At 36.0% G+C, this 16,548-nt stretch overlaps 1 protein-coding gene across 1 annotated transcript in view; it reads right to left on the bottom strand.

Moving 5' to 3' along the window:
- Positions 1 to 16,548, bottom strand: part of galnt14 (UDP-N-acetyl-alpha-D-galactosamine:polypeptide N-acetylgalactosaminyltransferase 14 (GalNAc-T14)) — a 115,262-nt gene that overhangs the window by 80,733 nt on the left and 17,981 nt on the right. Inside the window, exon 3 of the mRNA XM_056481125.1 lies at positions 2,856 to 2,954. Within this exon, the coding sequence (XP_056337100.1) occupies positions 2,856 to 2,954 (99 nt within the window). The remainder of the gene's footprint in view (positions 1 to 2,855; positions 2,955 to 16,548) is intronic.

Below are 16,548 nucleotides of genomic sequence, written 5' to 3'. Positions count from 1 at the left end.
AAGAAGGATCAAGGTCCCATAAGGCATTTCAAAAGCATAAATAAATGGTGGAAAATAAAACAATTAAAAAGTGAATCACAAAATACAGAAAACTGATCATTTACGGATATTTTTTACAGTGTAGGTGTAAGAATATAGATTTTTTTTTTTTTTAATTCAACATAAATTTAAATATTGCAACAAATATCAAACTTAAAAGTATAAAGTTATGTATAATGTAAAAAAAAGTAAGGCATATTTAAATACAATCACTATTAATATTAGAATTATTTGCATTATATTAAATTAAAGTGGAGAAAAATTGTGTCTCAAGAGCAAAATATAAATAAAATAATAATGTCTGATAACATTTTAGTTTAAGTAACAAATGCCACCGATAACTAATGGCTTGTTACCCGTCTATTATTAAAATATTGTCAGTTTATTACTTATAAAGCACATATTCAGCATGATATTATTCTACATCTCTAATACCTAACCCTATACTACTTCTGTAATAACTGTAAATATGTAGCAATATAAAGGTCATTGAGGCAAAAGTCATAGTTGATGGTTTATTAATAGAAAGAGTTGTAACCCAAAATAACGTATGACGAATATTATAAACACAGATTTTATTTTCTTGTACTGAATATATGATTTGTATTTATATAAACAGACATTTTAAATATTTATTTATTTTGATAATAAATAGAGGGTAAAACTACATAATCGTTATTATAAACGAATTAGTTAACAAACTGCCTGAGCAGTGAATACAAATAATATTTTTGTTTATTAAATGCATTTGTTCATTGATTTCTTCATGTTAACTGTCAGAGTACTAGCTCTTTTAAAACTACATTTTAAACATAGTAAATACTAATACGAAATATTAATGAATTACTAATTACTAAACTATTAATACTATATTAATACTAAATGGTGCAGAAGTATCGTTTATTTTTAGTTCATGTTAATGAATATAATATTTTAGTGAAATGATACCTTCCTATGCATACGCACAAAGCTTTACTACACTGAAGTAGCTGCTTAGGAACAAAAAGTAATTAAAATGTACTCCTCGTCTCTTGTCTCTAAGCTATAATCGACATGGGGCCCTGACCTGCAGATACAGCAAGACTTATTCAGTTCTCCATCAACCTACAGCAGGTCAAAGGTCAGGACTGAATGTGAAGTCACCACATTTTTTCCACACAATCTGCACAAGGAAGACACTATAAAACAAATAGTCAAACACGTCCATCAATCAAACATTTACACAGAAAAAAAAAACATGAAAAAACTGTGCAGTTTAATACCTACAAATAATTTAAACTGTCTACTTTGTCATTATTGTAATGCCCCAATATTCTCATAGTGAAGTTCACTTTCATTCTTATTATAATATAAGTTTAAAAAAGAAGGAAAAAAGCCATTAAAACTATAGACTATTCACAGTAGATCTTGCTACAGTATGTGAATTTTTTTTCATTGCATAACACATTGGCATAACAGTGATGGCATTATCGTTGTTTAAGCATCTGATTCATGTGACAGAATGAAAGAGAAGCTCTTGTAAATAAAAAAATGTTAAATGAGATTTTTCTGGAAAACCCAGGCTCAAAATGTACCACTATATACAGTTCTGGAGAGCGCCAAATATGTCCCAGGAGCTATGTTTTTTTTGCCGTTTTTGTTTTGTGAATCCACCAGAGGTCGCTCTGTGCGATTTTTAAGATCTCAAATTTCACTCTTGAGTGCCATTCGCACCTGTTGTTCTCGCGTAAATTCACCAGAGGTCGCTGTCGACTGACTGACTGAATGACTGACCGATCGACTGACCCAGCTTCCTCCTTTCCTAAACCCAACCAATAGTGCTTTTAAAAGCACAGATTAACCCGCCCACCCCATCCCTAAACTCATCCAACGTTTTCAAAAGCAATCTAGAAAAAGAAAAGCCCTCTCTTGATTTTTACCACGTTTGCATATTTTACCACATTCTCACCCTGTTATTTACTTGTTTATTTCATTTTTTGGCTTCTGTTTTTGTCTTACCTGCTTTCTGGAACCATTCTTCACCGGACTCGAACCTCATCATTTTGGTAAACTCCTCTCTGCGTCTCAAGTCAACCGATGTACATGTCGAGCTACTGGACAAACTGGTTACAGCGGGAAAGCCATTCATACGCAGGTAATCGGTCAGCTGGTAAGCGTGAAAAGGAACGGCGTCATACCGCCCCATAGCGTTCATTTTATAAAGGAAATGCTGCCATGCATACTTCTGGCTTCATAATTCACGATCTACAGAAATGTATATAGGGCTACATTTTTAGAATGAGCCTATGTTGCAAAAATGTTCTCATGTAAAAATCAGTATACTGGCTGCTTTCAGAGACAATGGGAAGTCTAGGAAAGTCTTGTGTTTTTTACATTTCATTTCAAGCAGTTAACTAATTGGCAAGAAAAAAATATTTAGTTGATGAAAATCCTTAACAAGTGAAATTGTTAAACATTTGCACTATACTGACCACTTCATGTGGTCAGATGGTTTTGCTATGTTATTTTAAAAGAACAGTTCATGAAATGGTCAAACATAAAAAGACGGAGAACAGAACTAATCCCTAAAAATATTTGAGTAAATATACTGTACAATTTAGAGACTGCTGAGAAAATTCAGCTTTTATACCCCCTAAAGACATAATTGTTGCATATTTTTGTCAGAAAGTGAATAAGGCATACACAAATAATAATGTCTACATTTAAGTAGCACAATGAGGGCATAAAGGTGCATGTTTTCTTTGACACAAATAGAAAAGAAACAACAAATATGCAAAGCTGCAGAAAAATACAGATGGATTCATGTCCAATCTCACCTTCTAACTGTGCGCAGTAGGGTGGATCGTGCCTCATTGTGGAACGTGATTACTATGGTGGTGGATGGCAGATCAGGGTCATAGTGCAGTGTTGTACACCTGGGAGAGACAAGAGGGAGTCAAAATAATGAGACTCGGTGGTGCTAATTAAACATCAAGTTTAACATGTGGCCAAACCTTTGCCGAATTTAAATATAGTTAGTAATCAGATATGTAAGAGGGCAAGAGAGCCCTTAGACATGGTGCCCTTAGACAATAACAGCAGCTGCCGAAATGTGTAAAGATTAAATATTTTAATGTGCTTTGGTAACCAATATTAATCAATATTGCAAAGCTCTGTAAAATACTTGATTTAGGTCAATCATGACATTCTAAGGTATGTTATTCCCAGATAATAACTGCTGAAACTAATAACACAGGCTCATCAGGTACTTTGAAATATCGTGACCATTAGTGAATATATTCATAGACATATTTACAGTACATGCCCATCTTTGATTCTGCTGTTATTCACTGTTTGGCATCATCTTGCGAGTGGATTATAATATGAGTGTTACAGACACCAGCAATCTAGCTACTGTGGATCACTGGAGAACTACAAATCTGCCACTAATTGGACTACAAAACCTGTCATGCACCTCACACACACACACACACACACACACACCTGTTCCGGTTTTCCCTTATGACAAATACACAGACACACAGCTTAAACTCATCGATTCATTACCTGGACTATAAAGACCTCTCTCATTTCCACACACATTGCTGAGTCTTGTTTACCATGTAGCATCACAAAGCATTTCTCCTTGCCTTGCTGTGTTTGATTCTTTGATTTGTTTATTGATTTTTGATGTTAGCCACCTGAACCGATATCCTTGCCTGTGATTCGACTACTCTTTTGGATGATATGATGTATGATACTGTGTTTGACCATTACCTGCCTGACCATTCTTTGTTTAATAAAGACTCTGCTATTGGATCCTCAACCCTATTGTCCAGAACCATATGTTACAATATGTAGGTTAGTTAAGGCTGCATAGAGCTGTTTGTGACTTTTCTTTCTGCAAGCTTTACAATTAATTAAAGAGCAAGTAAATAATTTCTAGCTGTGTAATTTCTAAATGTCTAGCTGTTTAATTTTGTGGCAAGTAGTCATTTAATAAGCTGGACAATGTACATCTGGTTGTTTTTGCAGAACAATGCTCTTCAGTTTCATACAGCAGCACTTCTCTTTGCATTTGGCTGCTGAGAAACCTGTAAGACTTTGTTCTGCGAGAACAGTCAGCTAGATGTACATTATCCCTTACTCGTCACAATAAGTGTCAGATTTCTATTTGTTTTTATCTTGTTGTTTTTGATTTATCACCCAGTCATACTAGTGTGCGCGCCAATGTTATTTTAGTAAATGAAAACTAAACCTATTGGAACTATTTTCATTAGTCCCTTTCATGCATACAGACCTGTCCGAGAAATTACCAGCAATTTTTGGAAAGGGATCATCTGTGAACATGCCCTTTTTTAAAATACCGGTAAATTTGTTCAGGCAATTTTATGGATAGAGATGTTAGATAGTGAACGCTGAAGGTAAATTGCCGAAAAGAGCATGAGACGTCTACTCCAGCCAATCAGAACAATCAGACACAATCACATCTGCATTGTTTATGAAAATAAAGGCCTTTGAATATTTTTCCAGACACATTTAGCTGCAAGATGTTAGTTATGTTCCTTCTTAATGCCAACTGTGTAAAAAAATATCGCTAAAATGCTTATGATAAACCGCTGTTTGTTTACCTTCAAGCTCTGCTTCAGTTGCTTGACGAGTGTGCACGTGAAGGAGCCGGTAAGCACCAGCACACACACATATTATGTACATTTCAACAAGAGAAAGTGACATGCGACATTGAAGTTGTTCACAATACTTATCCATCCACAGAATTTGCAATGTAGTCAAATGTGTAGCTGCAGTTCGCGCTTCTGCCTTTGGATGTCTCTGGGACAAAGCCGCTGCATAAATGCTAAAGCTTTAAATAAAAGTGAAACCATCAACAAAAGCCTGACCCCTTCTCTGTTTACAAATAGAAGTCCAGGGGTCATTTCTGGTTAATGATGTCAGAATTTACCGGTATATTGGAATGTATGAGTGAATGGTCTTTTCCGGAAAAATTCCAGAACATCCTTGACTGTGTGAACAGTGCTTTTTTGAATGTACAGATAAAGTAGTTTCGGAAATTTTCCGGATATTTACCAGTATCACTGTGTGAAAGGGGCTATTAACTGAAATAAACAAAAATAAAAAAAAAATCTAAAGAAAAGAAAAATTCAAACTAAACGAAACTAACAACAAACTAACCCAAATAAAATAATTAGCAAAAATAAATAATCATTTTAAGAATAAAAAAGCATGATTGATGATGATGATGTCTTTATTTGTCACAACACTATTACATGAAGCGAAACTGGACCCCTCCAACCATACACAAACATCACACATTTCAGGGGAAGACGGGTCAGTCGAGAGGTAGCATTTTTTAATAGAAAGAGGAAATAAGATACATTAAGGGAAAAAAGAAAAAAAAAACTCCCAGACTGTCATGACAGTAGGGCAGTGTGAGATCAGGGAAAAAAATCCCCAGCAACAAGCACATAAACACAAACACATAAACATACACATTAGATTGCAAAGGGAACAGGAGATGTGGAGATAGTCCGATGTAGGCAACAGCCATCCGTGGTGTGTATATACTGTATGTGGTGAAAAATGGGGTGATTTAGAGAAACACCTCTAAAAGATGAAGCTTTTACAGACATACACATTAGTCAAGTGCAAAATTATATACAAAAACATTCTCTTTCCTATACAACAATCTAACTTTTTTTCATTTGCCAAAAAATGTAGACGTTTAACTACATATACAGTAACTAGAAATGTTTTCACAAAAACTAAAGTAAAACTAACAAAATTATTAATCCAATTCAGAAAACAAAACTGAAATGTACAGCAAACCTAAAAATGGTATGGATATAAAAATGATAAACTATAACAACCTAAGGTGTGCACTTAAAGTCGCCAAATATATAAAACAGGGACCATGTTTAAGAGAACTGTTGCCTGTGTTTGCAAGCCAATAGCACCCCATTGTGCGCTGGTTGAGGGAACATGCGGTTAGAATGGTGAGGACAGCAGGCAGAACCCAGAGGAGCAGGAGCATCAATAATGGAGCATCTGATTAAAAATAAATAGCATTTTTGCTTCACCCCAACAGCAGGAGCAGTGGGCCAGTAAAAAAAAAGCCCTTTGTTTTGAGGATGAACATTCTGACTTGCGGTAAACACTGGCCATTATCCTGCAGTTCTCCAGCTTAGAAATATATTATGGTTTTGCTTTTAAAAAGTGTCTGTGGATGACAAAAAACCCCACTGAAGATCAAAATGACCAGGTCAGAGCTGGGGGATAAAGTAGCAGTTTTAAAACAAAAAATGAGTGTATAGCAACTACTGAAAAGCAGTTATAGGCAGAACAGTTTGTCCATAGAGCCATTCGGCCTTGGTGTATAAGGATAGACAGTAGAGAGAGTAAAAATATGTAAAACAGTCAAGACTTGTAGGAAGCTTGTGTCACAGATTCAGAAAGGATTTCTTTAGCTGATTTTTGTTTTATTTTCAACACAAACAGATGGAATGAACAACATCTGACCTTAAAGCTGCAAGGTGCAAGATGATGTCTGGGAACAGACGTGTTTGTAAAGATTTGTACAACAGATTTCAGATCGTTTACAATTTATTTTAAGATATACTTTGGCTTGATTATACGAGTCAACGCTTCATGGTAATAAGTGTCCAGTGTCTCTTAGTTACAGTACATATACTTTGCATGATATACTGGAGTTATTTTTAAATTCTGAGTAAAAAAATCAATAGTAAAAATTCAATTGTGCCCTTTGCCAGCAGTTATGGCTATTGCAGACTTAAAACATTAAGAGGCATCATTACAAATACATACATCTACAGTAAGCCCATGATTAAATTAAAAATGTGGGATAATTTCTTTTAAATTGCATTATTTAAAAAAAAAGTTATATTATTAGTAAAACTGACTACTCACATCATAATCACTTAAGCGAATCTATATTTAATATAGTTCGCTTAATTAATGGCTCCATTCCAACCCAGAGAGCTGCTTGTTGTCTGCTGCCTATATAGACAGCTCCCTTTAAAGAGCCCCTTTTATGGGTTTTTGAAAATGACCTTCCATGCAGTGTGTAACACAGGTCAAAGTGAAGTGAAATATCCAGCTAAGGCTTAAATCTTAAAGCGCACCGTGTTTAAAACTATTGATTCATCTATAAAAGAGTTGACTCAGAGTGGTTCGAATAAATTGCAGTGGTAACGATTCTTTAGCCCTATGCCTAAAGATACAGATACAGAACTCAAGCCCAGCACATTTGTTGCGTGACCTGGGAAAATTGAAACTCCTGGCCCCGCCCACAGATCCCGGTTGAATCATGTCATGTCTGTGCTCTGAAGTGTGAGGGAAAGTTAGTGTTATTTTCCCTACCCTGTGAAGTGGTTGAAGTTTATTTTTGCAAAAATACCTCAACATTATAGCCCCAACCTTGTGCTGTATTCCCGTCATTTTTCTGAGTGCTTCTGGAATCTGCATGCTTACAACAGGGGATTCATCTGCCATTAGTTAAAGGATGGATCAGAAAAGACAATTGATGCATAGGATTTTGTCAGAGCTTGACAGGAACTTTACAGTACACAGTTCATGGAGCAGTTTATTCCTCCATTTCACAAGTGTAAGTGCAATCAAAATGGTTGCCTCCTTGTTTTCTCTAGCTTACAAATTATGTATTTAATTGTGTTTTGTTACTTGTAACCGCTCCACACAGCTTGTTCTGTATCTGATTAACTCTTTATGCACATATATCACGTGTAAAATCACGTTAAAATGCCGCTTTGTGTTAGGATTTAAATGCGTTTGTGAGCTCACGATCCACTGCCATTTGTCATTGCTATGGCCACCGTCAGCTGGTCCTACACACGTGTGGCGGTTCAGCTTTTGCCACTGTGTGGATTAATACTGAATGTGTCACTTATTTACTTATTGTTAAGAATAGAGCAATATGCTCGGGTTGAACTGCATTGCTTTAATGCACTCCTACATTGGGCTCACACATACACTCTGCACTCTGACTACTTCAACAATGTTGATAAGCCGTGGTCTCTGTCTCACGCTGAATGCAGTCGACCAATCACAACAGACTGGGTCATCGAACCAATCAGCACAGTTAAGCCTCACGCTAAGGAGGGGTTTGGGAACAAATGAATCACTGAAACAATCATATTGGAGTTGTTGGGATAATTAGGTCAAAATAAATGCATATTATAAAACAATGAGTGTTTTTTGACCTTATATGCATATCAGCCTATTGTTGGAGACATTTAAAATCAAAATATGACCTTTTTAAAATGCAAAATAGGGGCTCTTTAAAGGAAGTGCCCTTAGAGAACAATACTTTCAGACTATACTAATAAAACAGTACTTTGGCACAAGTCGCAAATATTAGATTAAACCAAATATATTTCAAAGTATACAATAACACTATAAGCAAACAATTTATAAGCTCACAATCAAAATCTACTAAATATACAAATATAAAGCACAAAATGGTCAAAAATTGGGACAAAATGGTCAATTAGTTATTCAATTTATGCTGCCTTCGTTTTTGACCAATCCCCTCATCACATAGTTTGTGAATAATGTTTTATAATGTTGCCCACGTAAGCAGTTCACTAGGTTTTGGAACAGAGCCAATCTGTCTGGAAAGCCTGCTATTGAAATAGTGCAAAGTGACTGAAATTGACTGTTTACTACATTAGCAGAGTGTAGTTTAGGCCTTTTCCATCGTTTTTTTTTTTGTTGTTGTTGCCCTAATGCGATCATTTAAATATTAAGTCAAACTGTGAAATAACGTGATATAGATTTCACCATTCATTAGACAAGCCATAGCCTAAAATGGTTTAATAAGAGCATGAGCGCTCTCTTGGTGCAACACTTACACATACCGTGAAGAGCAGATGTATTTATGCTCCATGACAAACCTTTTGAGGGTTAAAAGTTATTATAAATTTACTTTGGAGTTAAGTACATGTATATATCCAGCTATTGCTTATTTATTCATGAATACAGTTAGATCTGCCTTAAACACACTTTATGAGCTGAGGGCTGTTTTCACAGCTTTATATGCTGTTTGAAGCCAGCCTGGAAGCGGGATCCATCGCTCAATGCAGCTATAGCCCAAGGTCTTTTGAGATAGGGGATGCTTTAAACAGCAAAACACAGCACATCATTAGGGTTTCTGTCAGAAAACAACATCTGGGAGACAGGAAGCATATTGCTGTGTACTTGATATTTCGCCAAAATGATGGATGCGTCCCTGAGAAAATTGGGAACTGGGAATTTGGTCTTAGCGTTTCTCATTATGATGAATCCAACTCGCCTTCTTTGAGAGTGCTACTACTGGATTTGTTGGGTGGCGGGGGGGGGGGGGGGGTGGATATGGGGAATCAACAACATATGGCTGTACCAATGGAAATACTGCATTTGACAAATAGGAAAAGTCAGTATAAGCTAATTAAATAAGCTACTCTAGTGAGTAATTGCTCTGCATATGTTTTATTATATGCAGAACAAAGATGGGACCCAACGAAGAAGTTTATCTGAAAAATATGCATTCATTTCTCAGATGATCTGTGGAGACGCAGATGTCCTTCAGGTGCTCCTTTTGTTATGCACACAATAGGATGTCTAAGAGCTCTAGGGAAGCGACTGACACTGCTCCAACCTTGGCCAGCCAGAAAGGCCCATGAGGCAATGTGCCTTTCATTAAGCTTTAGCTACAATAGGAATTAAACACACTCACATACTGTACAGTGGATAGTCCAAAAAAAAAAAAAAAAAAAAAAAAAGAGACAATTTTGTCATTTTTTCTTATGAAAGCCAATGGCATACTGAGTTATTCAACGCAAATTTGGCTAATTCGGTTTTCCATAATCGACCTGAGACAGATGTGAAGTTGAAACAAAATAAAACAAAAAGATTCTCTAGCATCATTTACAAGTAGATAAGAGAGTGTGTATATATATATATATATATATATATATATATATATATATATATATATATATATATATATATATATATATATATATATATATATATATATAAATGTGAGAGCAATATATATATACATATACATATATATACATATATGTACATAAGTAATAACAGAAAATTTAATAGAATTTTCTGAGCAATTTTAAGTAGATATCATATACAAAAAGAATAGAGTTTAGTGGTAGATCAGTTATTAGTCATAGAAGATCAAACATTCATCTTTAGCATCAGTTCTGAAAATTACTAGACTAAATACTAAATACTAGTTTAACACAATGTGTGGAAAGCATATATGTATTTTCAGGTTCTGTGGTTCTTAACGACATTTGTTAGAAACCACATTGGCTAAACTAGCTATAATATCCCATATTTTGGCCTAGGGTCAGAGGAGTCTTTAATGTTGAGACAAACCAGCCAATGTTGTTGTTTTGTGTTACAATAGTCATGCTGTCAGAAAATGCCATTTTTATGGACAAAAAATATTTCAGACTACACATTACTTTATTACACATTACTATACATACTGTACATACAGTTGAAGTCAGAATTATTAGCCCCCCTTTGAATTAGTTTTTTTTTTATATTTCTCAAATTACGTTTAACAGAACAAGGAAATTTTCACAGTATGCCTGATAATATTTTTTTTTCTGGAGAAAGTCTTATTTGTTTTATTTCGGCCAGAATAAAAGCAGTTTTTAATTTTTTCAAAACCATTTTAAGGTCAAAATTATTAGTCCTTCTATAGATATTTTTTCCGATAGTCTACAGAACAAACTATCGTTATACAGTAACTTGCATAATTACCCTAACCTGCCTAGTTAACCTAATTAACCTAGTTAAGCCTTTAAATGTCACTTTAAGCTGTATAGAAGTGTCTTGAAAAATATCTAGTCAAATATTATTTACTGTCATCATGGCAAAGATAAAATAAATCAGTTATTAAAGCTATTGGGGAAAAAAATAAACAGGGGGGCTAATTATTCTGACTTCAACTGTATATATATATATATATATATATATATATATATATATATATATATATATATATATATATATATATATATATATATATATATATAGTAGATTGAGATGACATTACTTATATTGTGCTATGAGATTGTCATATCGCCCAGCCCTAGTGTGCTTTAACCCCTGTATAAGGACTTGCACAAATATGTCTTAGACCATGTACTGTGTGCAGACAGCTGAATGCAGTGAAGACCCAACAGGGACTGAGAGGGAGATTTCTAAAGATATGCTTCTCCGAGTTGATAAAGAGCATCTTTTATTAGGGGTCTGTGCTTGATTTGCTTGTATGAGGTCAGTGTCTAATTGGTTCCTGTTGATGTTCTGAGGTACTTCCTGTCAGACCTGCCGCATGCACATTATTACTGAGCAAATAAATCTAAGAATTAAACCGCTCTAATATGAAGCCTAAAAACACAAGCAATCAAGGCATCAATAAGAATGTTCTGCACCATATTTTTGGAAGGCAAAACACAAACAAGCTATTAGCCAATTAGGAAATAATAGCATTTGATTGTCCTTACCCATTTGAATCATTCGTGCAAAACCCATCAGGCTCCGTAGTGGATAGTTACACCTGAATAAATAACATCTATTTACTCATGACAGTGTCCTTGCAATGTAAAAATGTCTGTGATGCTCAGCGTAATAGTGTCCTATCATTGCAGAGATCGATCAATCGTAGTTGCTAACGCTGTATTGATTTACTAATTCATAGTTTCACCATTGCCATGTAGGCTATTTGAATGTCATTATACAGCAGCCATAACTCACAATGTAACTGAATTACAGGAACATTTCACTCATAAATGGCTGTAAAAGGGTCCCTGACTGCATTCATCAAGAAATAAAGGTAGATTTACAACAACAGGCCAAATGTGGTTTTCTAAGAATACATAAAAATGATATGGTACCTAATCCGTTTTGGCACAAGTTTAAATGGGCAAGTGGTATGCTATAATAAAGCAGATTTTTTTTTTTTTTTACTATTAACAAGTGTGAATTTGTGACCGGTTTACAAAATGTAGGCAATCACATATTCAAAGCAGTTCTGTGAGGTATTTTAGAGCACAAATGCTGAAAAGCATGGCTTGAAAGGGCAGCAAAGTAAACAAGTCAGCTGTCTATGCTTTTAGATGAAGCCAGTGTTCTGAATGGATCTACAGAATGAATGATTTAATGGCCATGTAACCTGAAAACAAGAGTCATGCAACAAATCCTCATTTCTACATGTATGTTTACATGAAGCAGTTTGTTAGTTTAGTACTTTGAGTACTATTATTATCTTGGCCATTCATTTATACGACAACTGGGATTTGGGGGCATGTAAATGGGTTCCAAAGTGCATGTTTTTGACAACAACATGGACATTGTATAGAAAAAAAAGATAATTTTGTCATAATGTTGGTATATTACATGTCCAGTGTTTAGATATGTGCAAACACTTGATCAATACAACAATGATGAACTACAGAACCATTTGTGTGAAAACGTCAAGTGTTGTGTGCGAGTGTGTGTTTAACATAGTCCATGTTTATTCAGTAATAAATTAGCAGATTATGCATATTAATATACATATTCGATCTAAAGTGTTTTACCTAATTCACATGTGGTATACACACTAATTAATTCTCATGTTATTTACATTAGTTTATTTGACATTTGTGGCAGGTGCACAAGGTTATGAAAATATGAATATAATATATAAATATTGAATTAAGTATTTAATTGTAAGGCTGCCAACTGTATGTGCTTTTTGTGAACTTGTGGGTTCAGCTGTTCCAATATTTTATTTTTGTAAATTTACACTTAGTACAAAATATCTGATGAAAATCAAGATTTGGTAAGGAAAATGTGTGGATGAATGCTCAGTGTATGAGCAAAATGTCTAAGTAATGACTTCAGTACCAATTAATGGTGAAATGTTAACTTTTTTTATGACTAGTCTAGTTTTGGGCTATTCTTTAAAGTCTATGTTTAGACGTCTATGTTTTCTAAACCATCTGTTTAGATGTATATTGGATGACTTCTTTTTTTAAACACAAAAACGCTTGCTGAGGGTCAAGCCATGATCATTGGAGCCAATCACAGTCATATCTATTGAGCATATGAGCACAATGACCAATCAGCAGTGATTACAAGCCGCTCAAATGTTAGTGGGAAATGTTTATTTAAAAATTTCATCACCAAAAAGTCAGCACTTCTGTCATCTCATCTCTACATTACTGCTGTGTAAACTTCCAGTTCGAGTGCTGTTTGACTGTTATATCAGCATGCTTTTGTTATTATAGGTTACTAGAGGATATCACAACCACAACTAGCAGCTACTAACAGAACAAAAATGCAATTCAGCACTGGGATTTCTAAAAAAGTCCTGCTTTCAGTAAAAACAAAAGTGACCTTTTACATTACATCTCAAGTAAATTCATCAAGTCAGACTGCAGTGTTTTAGTAATCTTCAAAATAACTGACCACCTCTATACAACAGCTATATTCCACTTGCTCATCACAGTGACTCGGAAGCTTCTTTTTTGTTTTGAACAAATGGCAGCTTTAATGAACAACGTTCGCAAAGCTCCTGGCGCCCAAGCTTATCAGTTATTAGCCCTTAAGGAATGAAAGTCCTTCTGAATCGAGGTTGATGCTAATTTCCTCTTCTGGTGGCTCTTTTCTCTGCAGCAAAATGAGGTCCGGGCACCGGGGCTAAATGAAAGGACCGGGGTCTTGCCACAGATGGCAGTCAAAGTCTCATTCTGCATTTGACTGAATGCTCCGCCAGGTTCAGCTTGAGACCTAGAATATATATATATATATTTTGCTTTTCCCACACAGATAGGACAAAGCTTGCCTGAAGACACCTGAAGGAATGTGTAAACTGAGTGCAAAGTGAGTGCGGATGCACAGACCACATTAGGTTGCTTAATGCACTCTAATCCGATCATGCAGGATGAGAAAATGCACTTGGTTAAAAAAAAAGAATCTAGAAATCCAGCGGGGTTATATTTATTGAGCAAATACAGGTATAGTCGATAAAACACCAACACAATACCTTGCGTCAATACTGACACCCAAAGCCACAATCAAAGCGCTTTTCCCACTGGAACGTTAGAATTATCTTTTGTTTGTCCAATTCAAGCTAAAGTTAATTAAGAGGTAACGCTGGCACTTTGATTGCATTTCCCTGGAAATTTCAATATTGTGCTGCTGGTCAACAACGGCATGAACAATGACTGTGGTGTTCCTACTGTAATTACAAAGGCATTTGAGTCATGTAAGAGGAAGGAAGAAACGAGGGCTACATCGAAAAAAAGAGAGAGAGGGAAAGAGAGAGAGAGTACAACATTAGAGCTGTGGGCCTGCATAATGAGCCGCCTCCTCACCTTTTATCAGAGATTCTCTCTACTGTCTCCAAGCCCCGGCATGAATTATTTTATAGAGAATAATACTGCGCTGCTACAGAGGTTTCAGCAGCTCTCTAGATGATTTCTCACAAACTTGGCATCTACCTGCGTATTTTGTGGAGACTGTGCAACTGAGAATAACCCATGGTTAGGTTTTGGTTGACAAGGCACATTCATCAATAATTTTCTCAGTTGACAAAAAGAGTGGGACCATGCTATGAGACTTGCCTGCAATTCTCAGAGGGGTCTGTAGGAGGTTTTATAAACCACAATATGTTTTTTGGGGGTTTTGTTAATTCTGTGGAAATCTGTAATTGAACTGTAAACTATAATAGGTCTATTGCTGAGATGTGTATTCATTCATTCATTTTTTTTTTTACTTTATTAATCAGGGGTCGCCACAGCGGAATGAACCGCCAACTTATGGCTGATTTATACTTCTGTGTCAAGTGCACGTGTATGCTACGGCGCAGCCTACGTGTGGTCACATAGCCCTCTCTATCATCAGAGGTGCCCTCTAGCGTTGATGAGTCGGGGCAGAGGTGAGAGCCGTGTGAGCCCGATGGAGCGAGTGTTTACAAGTGCGGAATGCCATGAAGGAGCTCTAGATGGAAACTGCCGTTTGTGTTTACCTTATGACTACAGTTGTTGTACGCCTGCCGATTCTTGCATCAAAATGAGTGAATTTGAGCCACTTGTACATTAAGGTAGCATTCTGAAAAAACAAAACACCATCGAAGAAACCCGTCACAGAGGAATATAAACACCTACTGCCAACTATCGTTTCAGAAGTGTTATTGTAGAGCAACACAAACAGCAGGCAGAATTATAAATGCACGACTACACGCATTGCATGCGCCGTGGGTCACGCCGATCACTCAACGCAGAAGTATAAACCAGGCTTTATCCAGCATATGTTTTAGGCAGTGTATGCCCTTCCAGCTGCAACCCATCACTGGGAAACACCTATACACTCTCATTCACACACATACACTATGGACAATTTAGCTTACCCAATTCAGCTATAGCACATTTCTTTGGACTTGCAGGGGAAAACGATACCCACGATACCACGGGGAGAACATGCAAACTCTGCACAGAAATGCCAACTGACCCAGCCGAGGCTTGAACCAGCGACCTTCTTGCTGTGAGGCGACATCGCTACCCACTGTGCCACTGCGGCCCCCTTGTGTTGTGTATAGTATGTTTTATTTTATTTGTATGTTATTAATTATATTTTTACTTGTTTTTACATTAACTTAATAGAGAAAGTTGATCAGGTTTCGACTTAAGTTGAACCAATTTTAACGATGTTTTAAGTGAGCTTAATTTATGCAATTTCAAATGACTTGTAAAATTAAATGGGTTCAACTTCAAAATGTAAGTTAGCAAGATATTTTTAGTGTATATTGTTTAAAGAAATTGACACTTATTCAACAAGGATGCATTAAAATGACAATAAAGACGGTGATATTGTAATTATGTAATAATGGTTATATTGTAAAATGGATAGCACGATTGCCTCACAGCAAGAAGGTCGTTGGTTCGAGCGTGAGCTGAGTCAGTTGGCATTTCTCTGTGAAGTTTGCATGTGTTGGCGTGGGTTTCCTCCGGGTGCTCCGGTTTCCCCCACAAGTCCGAAGACATGCGCTATAGGTGAATTGGGTAAGCTAAATTGTCTACAGTGTATGTGTGTGAATGATGGATGTTTCCCAGTGATGGGTTGCAGCTGGAAGGGCATTTGCTGCGTAAAACATGTGCTGGATAACTTGTTATTCAGCAGTTAATTCCCCCCAGATTATTAAAACGAATAAGCCGAAAAGAAAATGAATAAATGAATGTTGGTTTGCTCTTTAATTATGATCATTCATTGGCGCTCCATTGTTAATAATACAGTGGTTCCTCGCTATAATGCGGTTCACCTTTCGCGCTCTTGCAGTTTCGTGAATTTTTTTTGTTTTTTTTAGTGCAATTTGACATGCTTTATTTTACAGCGCATTGTGTTCTGCATCCTGATTGGCCTTTGTCCATTGGCCATTGTAAACCATTGTCAATCAATCTCCTCTGTGTCTCATGTACAGTA

The sequence above is a fragment of the Danio aesculapii genome, chromosome 20, assembly GCF_903798145.1.
Source record: "Danio aesculapii chromosome 20, fDanAes4.1, whole genome shotgun sequence".
In the NCBI taxonomy this organism is placed as follows: Eukaryota; Metazoa; Chordata; class Actinopteri; order Cypriniformes; family Danionidae; genus Danio; species Danio aesculapii.
Note: the sequence above shows the minus strand (reverse complement) of the source record. Positions and strands in the feature narration are given on the sequence as shown.